Here is an 18,672-nt window from a genome sequence, read left to right on the forward strand (position 1 = left end):
TTTATATCATATATGTTTAATAAATATATAAATGCTTTTTAAAAATATATGATTTCTTTAATTATTTGTAAATTAAATATAGTTTGATAGATTTTTTTTTTTTTTAAATTTTTATTATTATTATTATTGTTTATTAGATTTTATTTTTTATCTTATAAATTTGTAACAATAAAAACGACAAAGACTTGGATATAACCCTAAAAAGTATAAAAAAATAAAAATTGTGTGTATAAACTTTTTTTTTTTTTTTTTTTTTTTAAATTTTTTATAATTAATTTCTTTTTATTATTATTATTGTTTAAAAAATTAAAAAATATTATAAGGTTATTACTATCTGGTTTTATTTGGTAACTTTTTAGTTTTTTTATTTTTATATAGTTTTTTTTTTATTTTTTTTTATTTTTTTTTTTTTTTTAAAAAAAGAAAGACTATAAACTTTCAAATATAATTCACACAATTGGAGTTTTATTATTATTATTTTATTATTATTCCTTCTGCTATTAAAATTAATTTAAATTAATCTTAATTTTTTAAAAATAATTTATTTTATTTTTTTTTTTATTTTTTTTTTTATTTTTATTTTTTTTTTTTTGTTGTTGAAGATTTTATTTTTTAAATGCTGATGTGTGTTGTGGGGATATTTTTTAAAATTTTTTTTTTAATAATATAAAAGTAAATGTGTTTAGTGGATATAAATAAATAAAAATCTCATGTGTGGGTGTGTTTATAGTTGAGTGGGGTGTGGTTTTTAAATTTCATAACCACACCCTATTTTTAAATATATTTTTTATACAAAAACAATATATATATGCTTACTATTCGTTTAAACTATTTTGGGAAGTAAAAAAAGGGGGCGATAGGAATTATTTATGCTTAAATTTAAAAAACAACAAAATATAAAGATTTAACAAAATATGAAAATTACAATTTTTATAATAAAAATAAAAAATATATAATTATTCATTGATATGAATTTGTATTATGATTGATTTTTTTTTTTTTTAATTTAAAAAAGAATAAAAATAAAAAAATATTTTTATAATTTCTTTTTTTTCATTGTATAAAATTTTTTATTTATTAATTATACAATTTTTATTTATCTTTGATCCAATGTGGTGTTGTTTTTATTTTTATTATTATTTTAAGTTTTTTTTAATAATATACATGAATACAATTTTTATTGATTTACTTTATATATTTCTTTTTTGATAATTTAAAATAATAAAAGAAAATCTATAGCTGGATCTTGGTAATTAACAAAGTTTTTATTTATAGATAAAATACATTTTTATAAAAGTGCAAATAATGTTAACAAACAGAAAAATATTTTCTATTATGATTTTGATTATGATTTAATATTTATAATCTTTTAAAATTTTTAAAAGAAAAAATAGATATTTGTTGGAATTAAAAGAGAAAATAATAAAAAAAAAAGGGTTATTTTTTATATGAAATGATGATATTTTTAAAATAAAAAATTAAAAAGAAATTAAAAAAAAATAATTTGATTTTTTTTTTTTAAATTTTTTATGTTTTATTATTTTTCAATTAAATAATATAAATAAACAATAATAAAGAAACTATATTATGGAGAGTTATAATGAAGAGGTATCAAAATTATTTTACAAATCTTTTAGAAATAAATTTATTAGATCCACAATATTTTATCATTTGAATATATTCAATTCAAACAAATTTCAAAGAGAATTTAAATATTATGAAATCGATCATTATTTTTGGAAAAGCTATTTACAAAATATTTGTATTGTAGATGATGAAATCTATTCAACTAGAAAGAGAGCACCATTAATAATACCTGTAAATGTAGTATCATTGGCATTTAAAAACTTTAATCAAGAGTTGTGGCCAGGTTTTATTCCATTTGAAAATAGAGTTAGTCCGATAGAGAGTCTAGATTTGGGTAAAAAGTATTCACATCCACTAAAGAAAGGTGATATTCCTCCAACAATAAAGAAGGTTATTCTATCAGATGTATATAATCATCCATTAAAGCAAGGAGATATCCCAAATTCAACAGAGGCTATTGTTTTTGGTAATAGATGGGATCAAGTTATAACTCACGATAGTTTGCCATCTTCAATAAAATCAATTCGTTTCGGCAATGATTACAATAACCGAGGATTACCTTTTAAAGCCAGTTGCCTTCCAAAAGGATTAGAATCAATTCGTTTTGGTATCTCCTTTAACCAAATTCTAGATGCAAATTCATTTATAAAATACACACCAAATTTAAAAACTTTACAGGTTCATTCAAAATATACTCACCAATTAACATTTAAAAATATACCACCCAGCGTTACCGAGCTATTCTTAGGCATTAATACTTCTCATACATCACAAAAATTAATTTATGAATATAGGCTTCCTGATGGTATTAGAAGATTGACACTTGGCGATTACGTTACAGCCCCAATAGAACCTGGTTACCTACCAAATGGTATCACTGATCTTTCACTTGGTTCAAATAATAAAGTGGTACATGGATCTATCCCTAACACAGTAACAAAACTAGACTTGGGCCTTTATTATAATCGTGAGTTACCAAGCGATTCATTACCAGAATCTTTAACCCACTTGGTATTCGCGTTTGACTACGACACTAAATTAGCTCAAAACCAATTTATAAATACCCGCAATTTAACAACCATCGAGTTTGGTGCATTCTTTTCCAGACCAATAGCTGCAGGCACATTTCCAAAGAATTTAACCACTCTAAAATTTGGTAGAAATATGAACCCAGATCATCTAGAGCTTTGTGCTATCCCAGATTCAGTTACAAGTCTTCAAATAGTTCCAAATTTTAGATATTCAAACATACCAAAGAATTTAAGAAAATTAAAATTAATTAATTTCGATAAGGATATACCACCAAGTTATTTCAATTCAGAAAAGGCACCAGAATCTTTAAGAAATTTAGAAATTTTAAGTTTAGGAGATAACTTTAATACTGAAATTAAACCATCAACTTTCCCTAATAGTCTAACCAAGCTAGATTTGGGTTATAAATATAATCATCCATTAAGACAAGAAATATTACCACCAAATCTTTCAAGTTTATCGCTAGGTCAGTGCTTTACAAGAGAGATTAAAGAAGATGATTTACCTCAATCACTATTAACTTTAAAAGTAATGTCAGCAACACCAAAATTAACCAGAAAATCAATACCTCCAAATTTAAATTCATTATTTTGTTTGAATACAAATAAGGAATTTTTAAAATCAATAGATCTTCATTTCTTTTTCTCCTTTTTGAAAATTATAGAAAATAATTATAGTTAATTATAAACAATAAGTAAATACTTTGTATATTAGAGAAAAATTAAATTAATAAAAAAAAAAAAATAAACTTTGTTGTTTGAAAATATTTTTTACTTTTATTACTTTTATTATTTTTACTTTTTTTTTATTAACCGACAATAGAGGAGTATCCATCGAAGCTACGACTTGACCAACACTCGATTAAACCATTTACATCACCTGAGATTAATTGGCTATTATCTTTGCTGACAGCTAAAGCTGTTATTGGAGCTCCTTTTGAATGTAAAACTTTAATTTTTTGAAGATTATAAGCATTCCAAAGTATAATAGAGCCAGATTGCATACCAGTAATTAATAAATTAGTATTTACACCTTCAATAGCTGATGTAAATGCCATACAGTTTACACGATCGTTATTAAATGATTTCTTTTCGATTAATTTGCCATTAATATTCCATAATCTTAAAGTTCCTGAGTAGCTAAAGTTATTATTAGTTTCGATTTCAGTGTTTGAACTGCTGTTAACACAAGTTTCAAATGTAGCAATGCTGTTTGTTGTTTGTGATACTTGGATAGAGGTAACTGGGTTTTCATGTTGGAGAGAGTTGATAAAGGTTAATCTATTTAAATCCCAAATAATACAATTTGAATCTTTTGAACCACTGACTATAATGCTAAATTCTTGACTTACGGTAATACAGAGAATTGAGTTTGTGTGACCATATAATGTTGACCAGAGACTGAGATTGTCACCACGTTCTTTTCTTGTCATCACAGTGCCGTCATTGTTACAACGTTTCCAAACTTTAACTGTACCTGCAGTACCACCAGTAACAAAGAGACGACCATTCTTTGTGATATCTCCACAAATAATATCATCGTTTAATACTTCGATAATGGAGAGTACTTTGCCTGTATCAATTGAATTAACTCTAAGATTTTGGTCCCAGTGACCCCATGAAATAGATTTATTGTTATCTGGATAAAAGAGAATACGTTGTGGAGCTAAATGAATTGGTGATGAGTCATTTGTAATAGCAATTGAGCCTATTGGCGAACGATATTGGAACATAGTATACGAGGTGAGTTTTTCTGGTTTGGTGAATATACAGTCTTGAACAACACGAATAGTTTTGTTCCAATTCTTCTTTGGGTGTGGTTTGGTAAATATTTGTTTTGGTGTTTGGCCATAACTATGAATTTGTGCAATAGTTGCGTCACGGGTTAGTTGATCTTCGATCGAGTCAATATCAACAGCACCTTCATAAGTAAGTGGGAAAAACATATTGAATGCTTTAGCGGCAGCTTCACCTTGTTGTTTATAACCAAACATCAAATCAATCCAATGGTGGAGATTTTCAGAGACGTATTTAGATTCAAGAGCATCGTTATGTTTTTTTATAAATAGACGTGGATCACCGTGAGCCCATGGAGGTAAAAGCACATCATCTACTTTAACACCATCTTGTTTGGTTCCCATATTAAATTTGTTTGAGTTAACCAAGAAATCTGGTAAGTAGAAGAATTCTGGAATCAATTCTTTTACATCTGAGCTTGAGATCGAAGAGGAAAGGTTCCATGATTGAGCAATTGAATGGAAAGCACGATCGGGTACATCAAATCTACCACCTTGGAATTCTATAAAATAAGAGGTGAATGGTTGTAATCTAACTAGGAAATGAAGAACTGAACCAATGTTTGAATAGTGAGAGCCATAATGGTATGGTTTTTCATTGGTTTCTAAAAGATAGTTATATTTAGCTATAAATTTCTGTAAACGTTCTGGATCTTGAGCACCCATTGGCTTTGTGAAATCTCTAAATGAATCAGGGTTTTCTAAATCTAATTTCTCTGATGTATAGTCTTTTAAGATGAATGGGAATATAGGATATTGTGTAAGATCGTTAAATGATCTGCCGGCTAAAGTATTTAAATGCATTAAATATTCAAAATTACTAATTAAACCACTTTGCCATTTCTTTGTTATAGACATCTTGAGAATGTTTCCTTGTACTTCTGCAGCATAGTCCACACGATTTGGTAAAGGTTTTGACATGATTAAATCGTATACAGTATCTCTATCAGTGGTTTTGTTGAATGCAAATAAATATGTTTTGTGTGGAACACCACTGCCCAAGAAAATTTCAATAGCATTGTTCTTAAGTACATGTCTTCTCTTGTGAATTTCGATAATATCTTCATAGGACCAAATAATATGTTTGCCTCTGTGGGGTGGTTTAATACTGCTAATATTTGATGAGTTCGATCTATTGGTATTACTGTTGTTATTGTTGTTATTGATTTTACCATCTAAAAGATTTATACCATCATCATGTTGTCTAAATCTATCTGCGGTTGTAAGTAGTTCGTCTAAAAAGTAAACATTTTGGTCACAAATTAATAATTCACCATCTCTTTGATAGAATGGGCTAATACATGAGCACTTGAAAACTTCATCAACTTTTTCACCCAGTTTCAAGTTGTCAAAGGATGAATAGTCCAAGGAGTTTTGGTTGGTTAGTAGTTGATTAAGTTGATTTGGAGATGTAGAGAATGGTGTTTCAGATGGTGAAGGGGTAGTTATATTTGGAGGAGTTGTCGGGGTAGCATTGGGAGTTGATGGTGATGATAGCTCTGCTAAAATTGGAATATGGCTATTTCTAGTGTTATCAGAAATTTGTTTTAACCTCATTCTCATTCTATGAGGACCTTCTGTTGGATCTAGTTTCCATTTCTTTGTTGTTAATGCGGTGGCGTCATTAATTAAAATTGATTCGTTAATTGACCAAATTCCTTTTTCATGTGTTATCTTTTTAATCAATAGTTTCCATTGGGTTTGGAAGAATCTTTTGCTTTTTCTATTTTCGATCATGTATTGATAGTTTGATTTTTCGTATTCAGATTTTAATGTAATTAAACTTTCAGAGAGTTTCTTGGTGGATTTTGAAATATCTTGATTCTTATTAATGGTACTTTGTTTATTCTTTTGAGTTTCTAAGTATTGAAGTTTCCACTCTCTCTTACTTTGGTTGAATTTTTCTTCCCATTTCTTAAATTCATTCTCTACAAATACTTGCTGATATCTAATTAAAAGATCTCTTGGCTCTTGTGAGGATGCTAATGTGTTAAGTGAGGTTGTGGTGGTATCGAAGGCTTTCTTTACAACATCAACTTGATTACAGTTTTGAATAATTGATATCCATAGTTTAAAACAAGTTCTTTGAATTTCCATGGGATAAAAATTATTTGATTGTATAAATTTATATGTGATATGTAATAGTACCAATATGAAATCCTCTTCTAAAATAAGTTCTGATAAAACTGAACTTAAATTGCTTGTTAAATTTGGTGATGATGTTTCATCAGTATTACTAATGTTAATAATTGGAATTTGGTTATTTGTTTGTTGAGAATAGGCTAAACTATTTGTTTGTGGTGTTAAAGATGTTGATGATGTTGTTTCTGAAGGTGATAATTCAGAGTGGTTACCACTATTATTCATAATTGGTGTAAAATTCATTGGTGTTGAATTATTTGAAATTGAAGAGTTTGATTGCATTGATGGAGAGGTAAATGGAGTTGTTGCTAACATATTTGAAAGTTCTTGTAATACCATTAGATTAGTATCTGAAAATTCATTAAATGTTAAGAGAATATAAACAAATTTACAAAGTAATGATCTTGCAGAATACTGAGTAGAAAATAAGTTTCTGTAGGATGTATTGGTTTGTGGGATTTTTGTATTACTGAGAACTTTAAGAAGAGACTTTACAAAGTCATCTCGATCTAAAAGATTACCTTCTTTTATCCAAATTGGTATATTCTTTAAATTTTTAATATTGTGATAGTGGTTTTTACTCTTTGAACCCGGTGAGTCTGAATCGGTAGTTGATGAGTCTTCAGTTGATTGGGGATCACTCGAAATTTCATTTGATGATGATGGTGGTGCATTAGATGTCCCACTATTATTATCATCACTACTAATAATCGTGGAGGTTGTTGGTAAACTATTAATATTTGAGTGAGCAACTGGTGTACTTTGAGAACGGTGATGATGGGGATGGTTTAGTTTTGGTGAAAAAGTAGATGTTATATTACTAATTGTCTTATTAAAACCTTTCTTTGGTGCGGCTGGGGTTGTATCTTTCTTTTCTTGGTATGATAGTGTATGAATGGTAAGGACACATAGCTTTTCAAATGATGATGCTAATGAATCAATGTTACCAAAAGTTTTGTTATCATTAAAGAATGCAATAACATCAAACAATACTCTTCTTTGGAGGCAACAGATATAATCGTAATCCATTTTATTGTTCAAATGAAGAACTACGAGTATATCACGTAAAACGCTGCTATCTTGTGATTTTGCACCATGTAATGAAATTTCTTTGAGCAATGAAAGGATTGCTTCTTCAGCGACCCAATTATCATCATCTTTGCTTTGGAATAGGGATCCAACAGATGTACCATTCATTCTCTTTTGGAAATTTGAGGCTAAAATATCTACTAATCTTGGAATTAATTCGTTTTCTAATAAGAGTGTCTTGAAACTATCGCTTTGTAAAAATATATTATGGATCATTTTAATGATCATGTGTTGAGTTGTATCAGATGAATTACATAAAATAATAAGAATCGATATTATAGCACCTGGGTACTTCATTTCTGCGTCGCTAAGATGGCTAAGGAAATAGATTCTCATTGAAACACCTTCTAATATATCTGAATTGGATGGTTTACCAAATAATATACAAAACAATACACCAAATATTTGCTCTGATGTCTTGAATGATAATAGTTGATGACCTAATAAATGGAAACCTTTCATCTTGATAAATTGTTGAGAAATTACATTACTATGCAAAAAGATATCGATAATCTTTAAAAACATTACTCTAGTGGTTACTGACTCATTAATTAACAAACCAAAAATAGTTTCTATGCTACAAATTGAATGGAAGTCTTCAATAACTTGATTGTCAGATTTTGATAAAATATCCAATAATAAATTTAACATACTAGTTCTAATAAATTCATCATGACTAATAGCTGTTTCATTATTATTACTATTGTTGTTGTTGTTATTACTATTGCTACTATTAAAACTATTATTTACAATTGGCAATAAAGAGTTTGATTGATTTTCTAAATGTAGGAATAAAGTTTTGTTTGATGATCTTTTTCTTGAAAATGTTGATGAAGGATTACCACTATTTAAAATTGAAGAGTTGTTATTATAGAAAGAATTATATCTCTTTAACATCTGTTGTCTTGGAATAGTTTCTAATAACCATGATAAAATTAATTGTAAATCTTCTTTTAGTTTATTTGGTTTGTGGACAATAGAATGTAATATTTTGATAAGGGTTGGTAAGAGATCTAATGGTAAATCTTCTTCTCTGCACATTTTTAATATAGTTTCAAAAGCACCAGCTTGTCTAAACTTTATTATATTGAAATCATGATTCTCGTGAAGTGCATTGACCAATTTTTCCAAACTTTCAAAAAGTTTCTTTTGGTCAGGAATAGAGGCTCTTCTCCAAATGGAACGTTCTAATAAGAAGTGTTTTAAAGCTAAAACATCTTGGACAACACCGTCGATATAGTGAATTGATGTTCTTGTTGATTGAATACCAACAAAGGAGAATAAAATTGATAGCAATTGATCGTCCAACACCCAATTCTTTTTTCTTATTAAATAGGATACCAATAGATAACCAGAGATTTCTTTCATATCTTTAAGATTTTGTTGGCTATTGTGAATAATCGATTGAAGTAATTTCAAACCTGATCTTTGATATTCTTTATCATTTGAGGCGGCAATTAGGTAAATAATTACTGAAACGCCACCTGAATTCATAATAACTTCTCTTACACCTATTTGGCTTATGACACCTGATGGTAATGGAATTGGTAAGCCACTTTGTAATAATAAAACCATTTGGTTATTAAGTGAGTTATTAAGACTACCCAATTGATTTTGATAAAAGCTACTTGAACCTGTACCATGATTATGTTTACCTGGTGATTGGGGTAATGCCATAGAACCAGCAATCGACATAACTGAAAATGATGGTTGAACTGAATTTGTTGATGTTATACCACTACCTGCTACACTAACTGATGAGGATAAAGATAAAGGGCTGTTCATTGATGCCGTTCTATCCCTTTGTCCAATTGAATCGGTATTAAGAGTTGATGATAAAGAGATATCCTTTTGAGGTGTACCTGGAGCAACTGAAGAGTTAATACTAATTGTACTCATATTGCTGCTTAAGCTATTGCTTCTTTCTAATGAACGGGCATTTTCTAAATTAATTGAACCTTTTCTGATTAAATTTATTGAATTTGAAATACTAAAAGCTTGGGAATTACTATCTCCCATTGGAATAGCACCAGCTAAAGATGATGAAAGTTGTGGCTGAGCGCTAGTGTGCGTTACCGATTCAGTTTTGTTTGTAATTCTATGGGTTGTGACGTAAAGACATTTAGCAGTGAAAATATACATAATTTTTTCGTGAAGAGAATATAAATGTTGAATGGTTGGGTTTAAAAGGTGATCGATCAAAAATGGATGTAATTTAGTGGCTCTGTCTAAATATGGAACAATTGAATCTATTAACGAGATATCAACCTTTAGACCTCTGAAATGGTTTGGACCAAGTAAATAAAGATAAAACACTTCTTTATCAGTTGGAGTCTCTTCAAAGATATAGCTGTTACCTAGATGCCAGCTATTGTTTGCACTAAAGAAATCTTGGTTATATGTTGATGCATTTGTACCACCCAATCTAACATAAAGGGTCATTGAGTTTGATTTTGGATAGTTTGCTAAAATCTGACCACGTAAGAAACCGTTAACATAAAGTTTGACTGGTGATTTCTTTGTGCTCATATGGCTTCCATGGCTTGAGCCCAATGTTGAGTTTGAACCACTATGGAGGTGTTGGTGGTTAGTTGCTGATAAAGATAATGAAGATCCTGAAGAAATTATTTGTGTTGATGGTGAATGAGTTAACATGACATGATAAAATTGATCAGCTTCAAATTTAAAATCTGAAAAGTGATAGGTTTCAGATGTTCCATTAAAATGATTGATTCTATAATGTAATATACCACAATCTAATATTAATTGAATTTCACAGTTTTTATTTACATTTCCTATTGAACCATCAATACTTAGTAAAGATATTGGTGATTTATCTAAATAAAAAAAAAAAATTAATATTTAAAATTAAATAAAAAAAAAATATTTTTTGATACTTACTTATACTTAGACATGGTAATGAATATCTAAACCAAAATGATATGCCTATGCCTTTAGTTGGAGGCCATGTTCTTTCACCCCATGATGGAAAGTCGATATACTCTAAACCATGTTTTGATAACTCTGCATAATATAATGGTATATTTTCACGGTTACTTGATATTTTTAACAAAAGATTCAAAAGGTCCAATGGATATTGATCTTTAATCTTGAGTAGTTCGAAATACTTTCTAAATTCAATTAATGTTAAATTGTGGCCTGCTAAAGTTTGAATAAAATCTAAAAGCAATGGTTTTAATCTTGCAGTGGTTTCTAATTTCTTTTTGATTAAATTTGATGGTTGGTCATTATTATTACTATCAAAACTATTATAATTTGAAAGCAAAAGTGGTTTAAAATGAGTTATTATATCAATAAGTAATGATGAAAGTCTTTTTTGATTTGCCAATGAAGCACTTGTTAAAAATATTAATTCTTTGATGATATAGCAAGATGATTTAGTTTCGGTCATACTTATATCATCCTCTGAGGACATTAAAAGAATAATAAGTTTAAAAATTTCTGGATTCTCGATAGTTAAAGAGTCACGGCAAGATTGACAACATATATAACGTTCTTGAGCCAATGCTAATGACGATTTCTCTGGTAATTTACTTGTAGTTGATAGTACTTGAACGGTTGGTCTAATATCTGAAGCCAAGTCTAAGTTAAGTGATGAATTCATTGATGGGGATTTGAGAATATCATTATTATCAATACTCTCTAAATTTAGTATACTACTTCTGTCAACATAAAAATCGTTTGTATATGATCTACCTCTACGAGTTGGGCTTTTGGTTAATAGTAAAGCTTGTGCTGGTGTCAATGGTGATCTTGATGGTGATTCTGAAATAACTTTGGGTGGTGATTGTTGATCTAAAATTTCATTTTCGTTTATTTTTGAAAGTTGTTCTAGTCTCTCCTTTTCAATAAATTTAGTATTAAAATTGATATCGAAACTTTTTGATAATGTTGAGTTAATTGGGAAAAATGAAGTGATTGGTGAATATAGAGAAAGCAATGAACCATCCTCTAGTGAATGTGCTTCGCATGATGGTGGCCAGCTACCTGATACTGCCATATTCAATAATGAGTCACAAAGAGATGTGGCATATACACCCTCCATATATCTACATGCTTTTAAGGTTGTTGAAAGAGTTGAAAATTGAATCTCTCTTCTGAAATAATCTTGATTTACTGGATTATTTTTCATTACAGCTGATAAAGTATCGATAAGAACTTTAAGGAAAAAGAATATTTCATTTGATGTACTTGTTTTATCTTTACCAATACCGATTGAATCTATACTATTACCAGAAATTGACATATGATAGTGAATTCCGCCTAAATTACTGCCGCTACTACTCATATGATGATGAAAACCACTATTATCATTATTATTTCCTCCATTGATGAATCTACTGATACCTTCTAATATTGTTACTGACCATATGAAACCTCCGGAAACTCTAAATGAGTTTTTGGAATTTTTGTTATTATGAAAAATATAGCACATTGTTGACAAGATATTCTTTCTCATAGTAAGCACCTTTGAATCTAAATTTGAGGCACCACCGCCGTTGGTTTGAAGCTCGATCATAAGATCTGGGATGATTTTTGACTCTAATTGTAAACCACCAATTGCAATACTGGCTATAACTTTTAAAGCAGGTTGAATTAAATACTCATCTGATAGTAATCGATACAAGGCCTTTAAACCCTGGTCTTGAACAAACATACTTTGAATTTGAGCTGGTACCAATAATTCTAACAAAAGATTGAGTATCTCTGTGACAATCATATACAATACCAAGTATTTGCTATTATGGAAATGTTTACCAGAGATAAGAGTATAACATAATGAAAGCTCTTCTTTGTTGTTTAAAAGAATTGGATAGAATCTAAGAGTGCATGGATCGACTAAAAACTCCATAAGTTTTTGAACAAGGCCTAAATCTCTGCCTAAAACTTCGCAATTAACTTTACCTTTGCTCAAAAGCTCTGTTAAATGTTGGGAAACTAATAATACAGTACTTGGAAGTTCTGACTTGAATAAATTACAGTAATCTTTTAACTCGGTAATGGAGATACGATTTTTAGTTAATAAAACATCCATCATATCTAAAATCATTTTTCTGTTTTGAATATTAAGACTATCAAATTGACTAAATAGGATGGTAAATGGTTGAAATTGATGGAAAATTAAGTGATTATCACTACTGTCTAAATCTATAACCTCTTCGAATATAATATTATCCCTTGAATTTGTTGATAATGAACTTGATAATAAACCAGTTTGAGCTGAAGTACTATTACCTAATGGTGCGCCAGTAGTATTGTTATTTGTGTTTTGTGATGGAGATGAAGATGTCATTATATTAAAGGTAAAAGCATCACTAGTTGGGATTGAACTTTCCTCAATTAAACTTGTATAGAATACACCCTTGATACACTTTAGCAATTCAGTTTTTGTTTCTTCTGATGTTGAAATTGAGAAGACATTTAAATAAATTTCAAATATTTTAGTGTTTGCTTTGGTATCGACATGATTAGATGAGGCAGAAGAAGAGGAAGATGTTGATGAAAATGATGATATTAATGAATGTTGTTGATATCCTATAAATAATAAATTTGTTGTTGCTTGGATGAAATCTACTTTGTTCTTTAATGTTCCAAACTCTGACACAAATATCATTGCATTTAATAACATTGAATAACCATTTGACTTCACAAAATCTTCATGTAATAATCTTGTAATACCTATAGATGATTTTATACTAAATATTATAATTTTACTTAATTCAATAATTAAATTCATATTTATCGAATTTAATTGTTGCTGATCTTTTTGTCTATCCATGATATTTAATAAATATTTTATTAATTTCTAAAATTTAAAAAAAAAAAATTAATATATTTTTTAAACTAAATACTTTATATACTTTAACTATAACCTACATAACTATGAATTAAAATAATTGTATCGGATGACAAACATGATTTTGACATAATTTGTGAAAATATTTGGCATAGTTGTTGATATATAATTGAAAATGATTTTATTTTAAATGGTGATGATTGTTGTTGTTGTTGTGACTGTTGTAGATATGATTGTGATAAAACTAATACTTTGGGAAATATACTCTGTAGTTGAGATAAACAATCAGATGTTACCAATTCATATAGAAACTCTGTATCTTTAATTAAATTTTCAATTATTTTTAAAATTTGATATGATAACAATACAAGTGATGACACCTCTTCATATGAGCTTGGTATACCTTTATTATTTTTTTCTTTATCATTATTGTTTTTATCATTATTACTATTACTTTTATTACTATTATTATCAATATTGGTTTTTTCTATATATGGTGAAAAAATTTGAGTTGATGATAATGATAATGGGTTTGTCGAAGGGTTATTGTTATTATTATTATTAGAATTTTTAATATTACTGTTAATATTTATATCATCGTCTCTAAAAATATCGCTTAAGGATGATGGTAATGGTGATAAATAAAAAAATGATTCTATTGGTTTAAAATTTGATTTATTTACATATTTCTTTTTATCTTTTTCCTGGCTACTATTATTATTATTTGAATTTATATTTGTGATACCATTAAAATTGGAAAAGTCGTTATTATTATTATTACTACTATTATTATTGTTATTATTATTTATTAAAAAACTACCAAAACTACTGCCACCACTATTATTATTAATGTTACTAGTATTACTATTATTTTGCAAGTCTACATTTATTAATATATCGAATGGTAATGATAAAATTTTAACTAAAATTGTAATTAAAAATCTTAAGAAAGAAATCGGTATTCCATTTGGAGATTGTCTTGAAAGTATATCTAATGATGACATTAACAATGGTCCCTCACCAGCTGTTGAAAATCCAATAAGATATTGATAAATTTCATATTCTGGTAATTTGTTTAAATTAATATTGCTATTTGGTAACAATGGTGATGTTTGTTGTTGCTGATTTAAAAAAGTACAGTTATAGCCAATTTCTTCAATGAGATGCTTTGAAATATGTCTTGTGATATCTGTTAAAGTTCCTTGTGATAAAAATAATAGATCGCTATTTGTGGTTTGATAATAATTTTGTGTAAAAAATTGTAAAAACTCGACCAAATTAAATAATGAATCTTGGTATATTACTGTCTGGGTATAGGTGTTCCATAAATATTTTAAAATATTACTATTATTATTATTGTTATTATTATTATTTACAATGTTGTTATTTACACTATTATTAATATTTGGATTAAAATATTGTTTGAATTTATTAATGTTATTATTATTATTGTTATTAATATTATTTAATCCATTATTACTATTATTATTATTATTAAAGTTATTATTTATATTTCTAAGTGGCATATGACTCATTTTAAATTATATAATATTGTATAAATTATAATTTAAAAAATTAATTAAATTTATATAATATTATTATTTTATCTTTTTTATTCCTCTCCTTTCTTTATTAGAATGTGTTTATTTAAATATTTTTTTCATTAAAAAAAATATTAATATGGTTTGTTTTTATATATAAATAGATAATACCTGGGGGTATAGTGGGTGAATTTTTTTTATATGTGCATATATAAAAAAAAAATAAACAAAATTAAGAAAACAAATGAAAACTTCAAATATATATGTATTAGAATATAATTTAATATAATAAGAAAAAAAGAATAATTTAGAATTGAGAGGAAATATATAAAGAAAACTATGTAATTAATGACAGAAAAAATGAATTTTTTTTTTAAAAATTAAAAATTAAAAAAATAAAAAAAAAAAAATAAAAAAAATAAAAAAAATAATTTTAAATATCAAAATAAAAAAAAAAAAAAAAAAAAAGATTTTTCATAAGACTCAATCAAAATTTTTTTTTTTTTTTAATTATTTTATTTAAATTATGATTTCTTTTGATATATGATTATTAATCATTTTTTTTTTATTTATTTATAAATTTTTTTTTTTATTATTTATTTTATTATTTTTTATTTATAAGATATATATTTTTTAGAAAACTATAAAAATATTTTATTTAAATAAATAATATAGATACGAAACGAAAAGATTAAAGAATTTTATTGGGGAAAATATTTTTTTTTTTTTAATTTTTAATATTTTTTTTTTATTATTTTTTGAAAAAGGTTACGATTTTGTGGGCAAAAATGAGAGCAAAATTTTTTTTTTTTTTTTAAAATCATGGATTGGAATTAATATTATTATTTTTATTATTTATATTTATATTTATATTTATATTTATTTTATTATATTTTATTTTATTTTATTTTATTATATTTTATTTTATTTTATTTTATTTTATTCTGGTAATCTTGAATTATCATTTAATCTTCTTTGAATTTGTTTTCTTCTTTTATATTTTTTCATTAAAATTGTAATTAACGCAATTAGAGTTAACAAACCAACTATTGATGGAATTAAAATTGCAGGAACTAACCATTTTAATCTTTTTTTTCTTTCTTGTGGGTCGTCTTCTGATTTATAAGTATATTTCTCAGGAACTGTATATTTGAAAACATCGGCACCACCGTTTTGACCATTTACATTTACAGATACTGGATGAATCGATTTCATGGATGAAGCAGTTAATTGTTCGTCTAATGGTGGAAGATAGCATGTTAATGATTCACTATCTGTTACATTGATATAAATACAAGCTCTACTATCAATTGTAACGTTGATGGGTCTTGCTAATTCGTGTCCAAAAACTGTAATTAAACCACCATTGGGCGAGATTGAGGTTGAGTTGGTGATGATTGGTGGGAAGTATGAAAAGAGAATATTATTTGGGTTTCCATCTACTTTATTGTTATCAATTTCGATTTGGATAGGGAAGTTATGACCTGAACCTGAACCAACTTTACATGTAATCGAAGAGAAATGAACCAAATCTAATTGCTTTACATCTTTACAATACTTCTTTCCTATTTTAATTTTTAGATTGTTGGTATTGTTTGGATTATTATTATAGTTTTCTAAATTCAAGTATTTTCCATAAAGTTCTAAGGTACCACCATTTACTGAAATTGGTCCTGATGCTCTTGTAATAAATGGAACAATATAAAGAAGTTGACTATTTGATACTTGGTTTGCGACATCCAAATAGATATTTGTAGTTTTAGCGCTATCTGGTATTTTAAATTCAACTCTATTGCTATTTAATGTTTGAACTGGAATACTAACCTGATCAACGTGAATTGTTACTCTTTGTTTCTCACCGAAATGGTCACCTATGACAATTGCTTTATCTGATGTTTGTTGAATAGAGGTTATTATGGGCTTAGAATATGAGAACTGGCTATATGTTGCCGATTGCCCTTCAATAGTAATGGTGAATTTCAAATCTCTTCCAATACCGGCTGGCACCTTGCAGGTTATTGCTACTCCTGGATTGATTGGTGCATTACTTGTTCCGCTAAATTCATTTGCTTCAGAACAAGTTGATTTAACTTTACTGTTGAATTGTTCGATAGCAAATGATACCTTTAAGTTTTTGCCATTTGAGTTTACAAGATATAAACCTGATCCAAAAATAGTTACTATTCCCCCTTTAGTTGGCGCACTGGTGATTGATTTTATGGTTGGTTTAATACGAACAATTGTTGACGAGTTTGCGTCTTTGACGGGACTTTGGATTGTTAATGTTCCAGGTCTTGGTTTAGGTTGTATGAAAAACATTGTGCTATTTTCGACTTGAATAGAATGGGCATCTACTTTATTTCCATCCATAAAGAAATCCATATCGTAAACAAAGAAATCACCATTAACCTGAATTTTATCTTCTGACTCTATTGCATTTTTAATTACAGGTGGACCAGCTTCAAAACCGTTGACTGCAATTGAAATACTAGTGTTGGCATTTTTATCCCAAAATTTGAATGCTCTACTGCCATTGTATTGATAATAAGAAGGTGAATTCATTTGAAATTCAATTTCATAAAAACTTGTAGATATTCTTTGGCCATATTGAGATTGTGGAGTTAATTGAGAAAAAGTTGTACTGTTTAAAAAGTAACCATTAAACTGATAGGTTCTATTAGCAGATGGACCTTCAACAGAGTTTATGGTGATTGGTGGGTAACCCTCTCTTAGAGAACCACTATTACATAGGTTATCTATACATATTGAATATCTGAAATCTCTTGATGGGCAAAGTTCAGTTATAGCATTATAGTCTGAAATTAATAGATAGGTACTGTTGACATAATCTATATTGATTTTGTATGGGAATGGGTAACAGTTTGGTAAGAAGGTTATTAATCTTTTATTATTACCAAAATTTGCGCCAATAAACTCTATTTGGGTCATTCCTTTCTCAGGATCTACTGATACTACCCTTGAGCTATTAATGTAAGGTTTTGGATAGGTTGCTTTATAAATGTTTTCTACCTGACCACCAAATTGTATATTGACATATCCAAAACCTGGGTCCATATCCCAAGTTAAAGTGCCCGGAATTCCATAGATATGATTGTTCACATATTGTACATTTCTAGCTTTTTTAAACTGTCCCAAGATATCTTTGACTATAATTCCTGTTGTCTTTGGATTGTAGTATCTTAACTTCAATACTGAAGAACCATTGACATTCAATTCATGGCTATCTACTAAAACTGGAAATTGAAGAGGTATCGAAACTTTATCCCCTATTTTATTTGATATCATAAATAACTGTGTTCCATTACAACTTTGACTTTGAAAATCTGTATAACCTGTTAAATCGAATGTTGAATTACATGAACTCGAATCTATATTTTTGGACATATGATTTGCTCCAAATGCTTGAATTTCTCCATTATAAATACAATCAATACTAACTATACAAATTAAATCATTATTAAAATTATTATTCTCTGGGTAAATTGTTACATAGGCAATCGATTTTGAATAGATTGTATTGATTTTTTGACCTATCCAATAAAAATATAAAGAATATGATTAGTATACATTTTAAAAAAACAATATGATTTTATTTTATTTACAATTAATATTATTTATAAAAAATAAAACTACAATGAAAAATAAAT

The 18,672-nt window shown here is 27.5% G+C and overlaps 3 protein-coding genes across 3 annotated transcripts; 1 reads left to right on the forward strand and 2 right to left on the reverse strand.

Moving 5' to 3' along the window:
• Nucleotides 1–808: 808 nt before the first annotated feature.
• On the forward strand, nucleotides 809–3,384 carry DICPUDRAFT_99857 (uncharacterized protein; the record flags this gene model as incomplete). The annotated part of the gene is made up of 2 exons (XM_003294065.1): nucleotides 809–840; nucleotides 1,653–3,384. The coding sequence occupies 2 exons, from the start codon at nucleotides 809–811 to the stop codon at nucleotides 3,298–3,300; spliced, it is 1,680 nt and encodes a 559-aa protein (XP_003294113.1). The 3' UTR covers nucleotides 3,301–3,384.
• Nucleotides 3,385–3,427: 43 nt separating this feature from the next.
• DICPUDRAFT_159064 (uncharacterized protein) lies at nucleotides 3,428–14,998 on the reverse strand (the record flags this gene model as incomplete). The annotated part of the gene is made up of 3 exons (XM_003294066.1): nucleotides 3,428–10,482; nucleotides 10,547–13,472; nucleotides 13,544–14,998. The coding sequence occupies 3 exons, from the start codon at nucleotides 14,996–14,998 to the stop codon at nucleotides 3,428–3,430; spliced, it is 11,436 nt and encodes a 3,811-aa protein (XP_003294114.1).
• An 822-nt stretch (nucleotides 14,999–15,820) lies between these two features.
• DICPUDRAFT_99859 (uncharacterized protein) lies at nucleotides 15,821–18,672 on the reverse strand. Its single transcript, XM_003294067.1, has 2 exons — nucleotides 18,628–18,672; nucleotides 15,821–18,555 (listed from the first exon to the last, which is right to left on the reverse strand). The coding sequence occupies exon 2, from the start codon at nucleotides 18,407–18,409 to the stop codon at nucleotides 15,944–15,946; it is 2,466 nt and encodes an 821-aa protein (XP_003294115.1). The 5' UTR covers nucleotides 18,410–18,555; nucleotides 18,628–18,672; the 3' UTR covers nucleotides 15,821–15,943.

The sequence above is a fragment of the Dictyostelium purpureum genome, assembly GCF_000190715.1.
Source record: "Dictyostelium purpureum unplaced genomic scaffold DICPUscaffold_506, whole genome shotgun sequence".
NCBI classification, from domain to species: Eukaryota; Evosea; class Eumycetozoa; order Dictyosteliales; family Dictyosteliaceae; genus Dictyostelium; species Dictyostelium purpureum.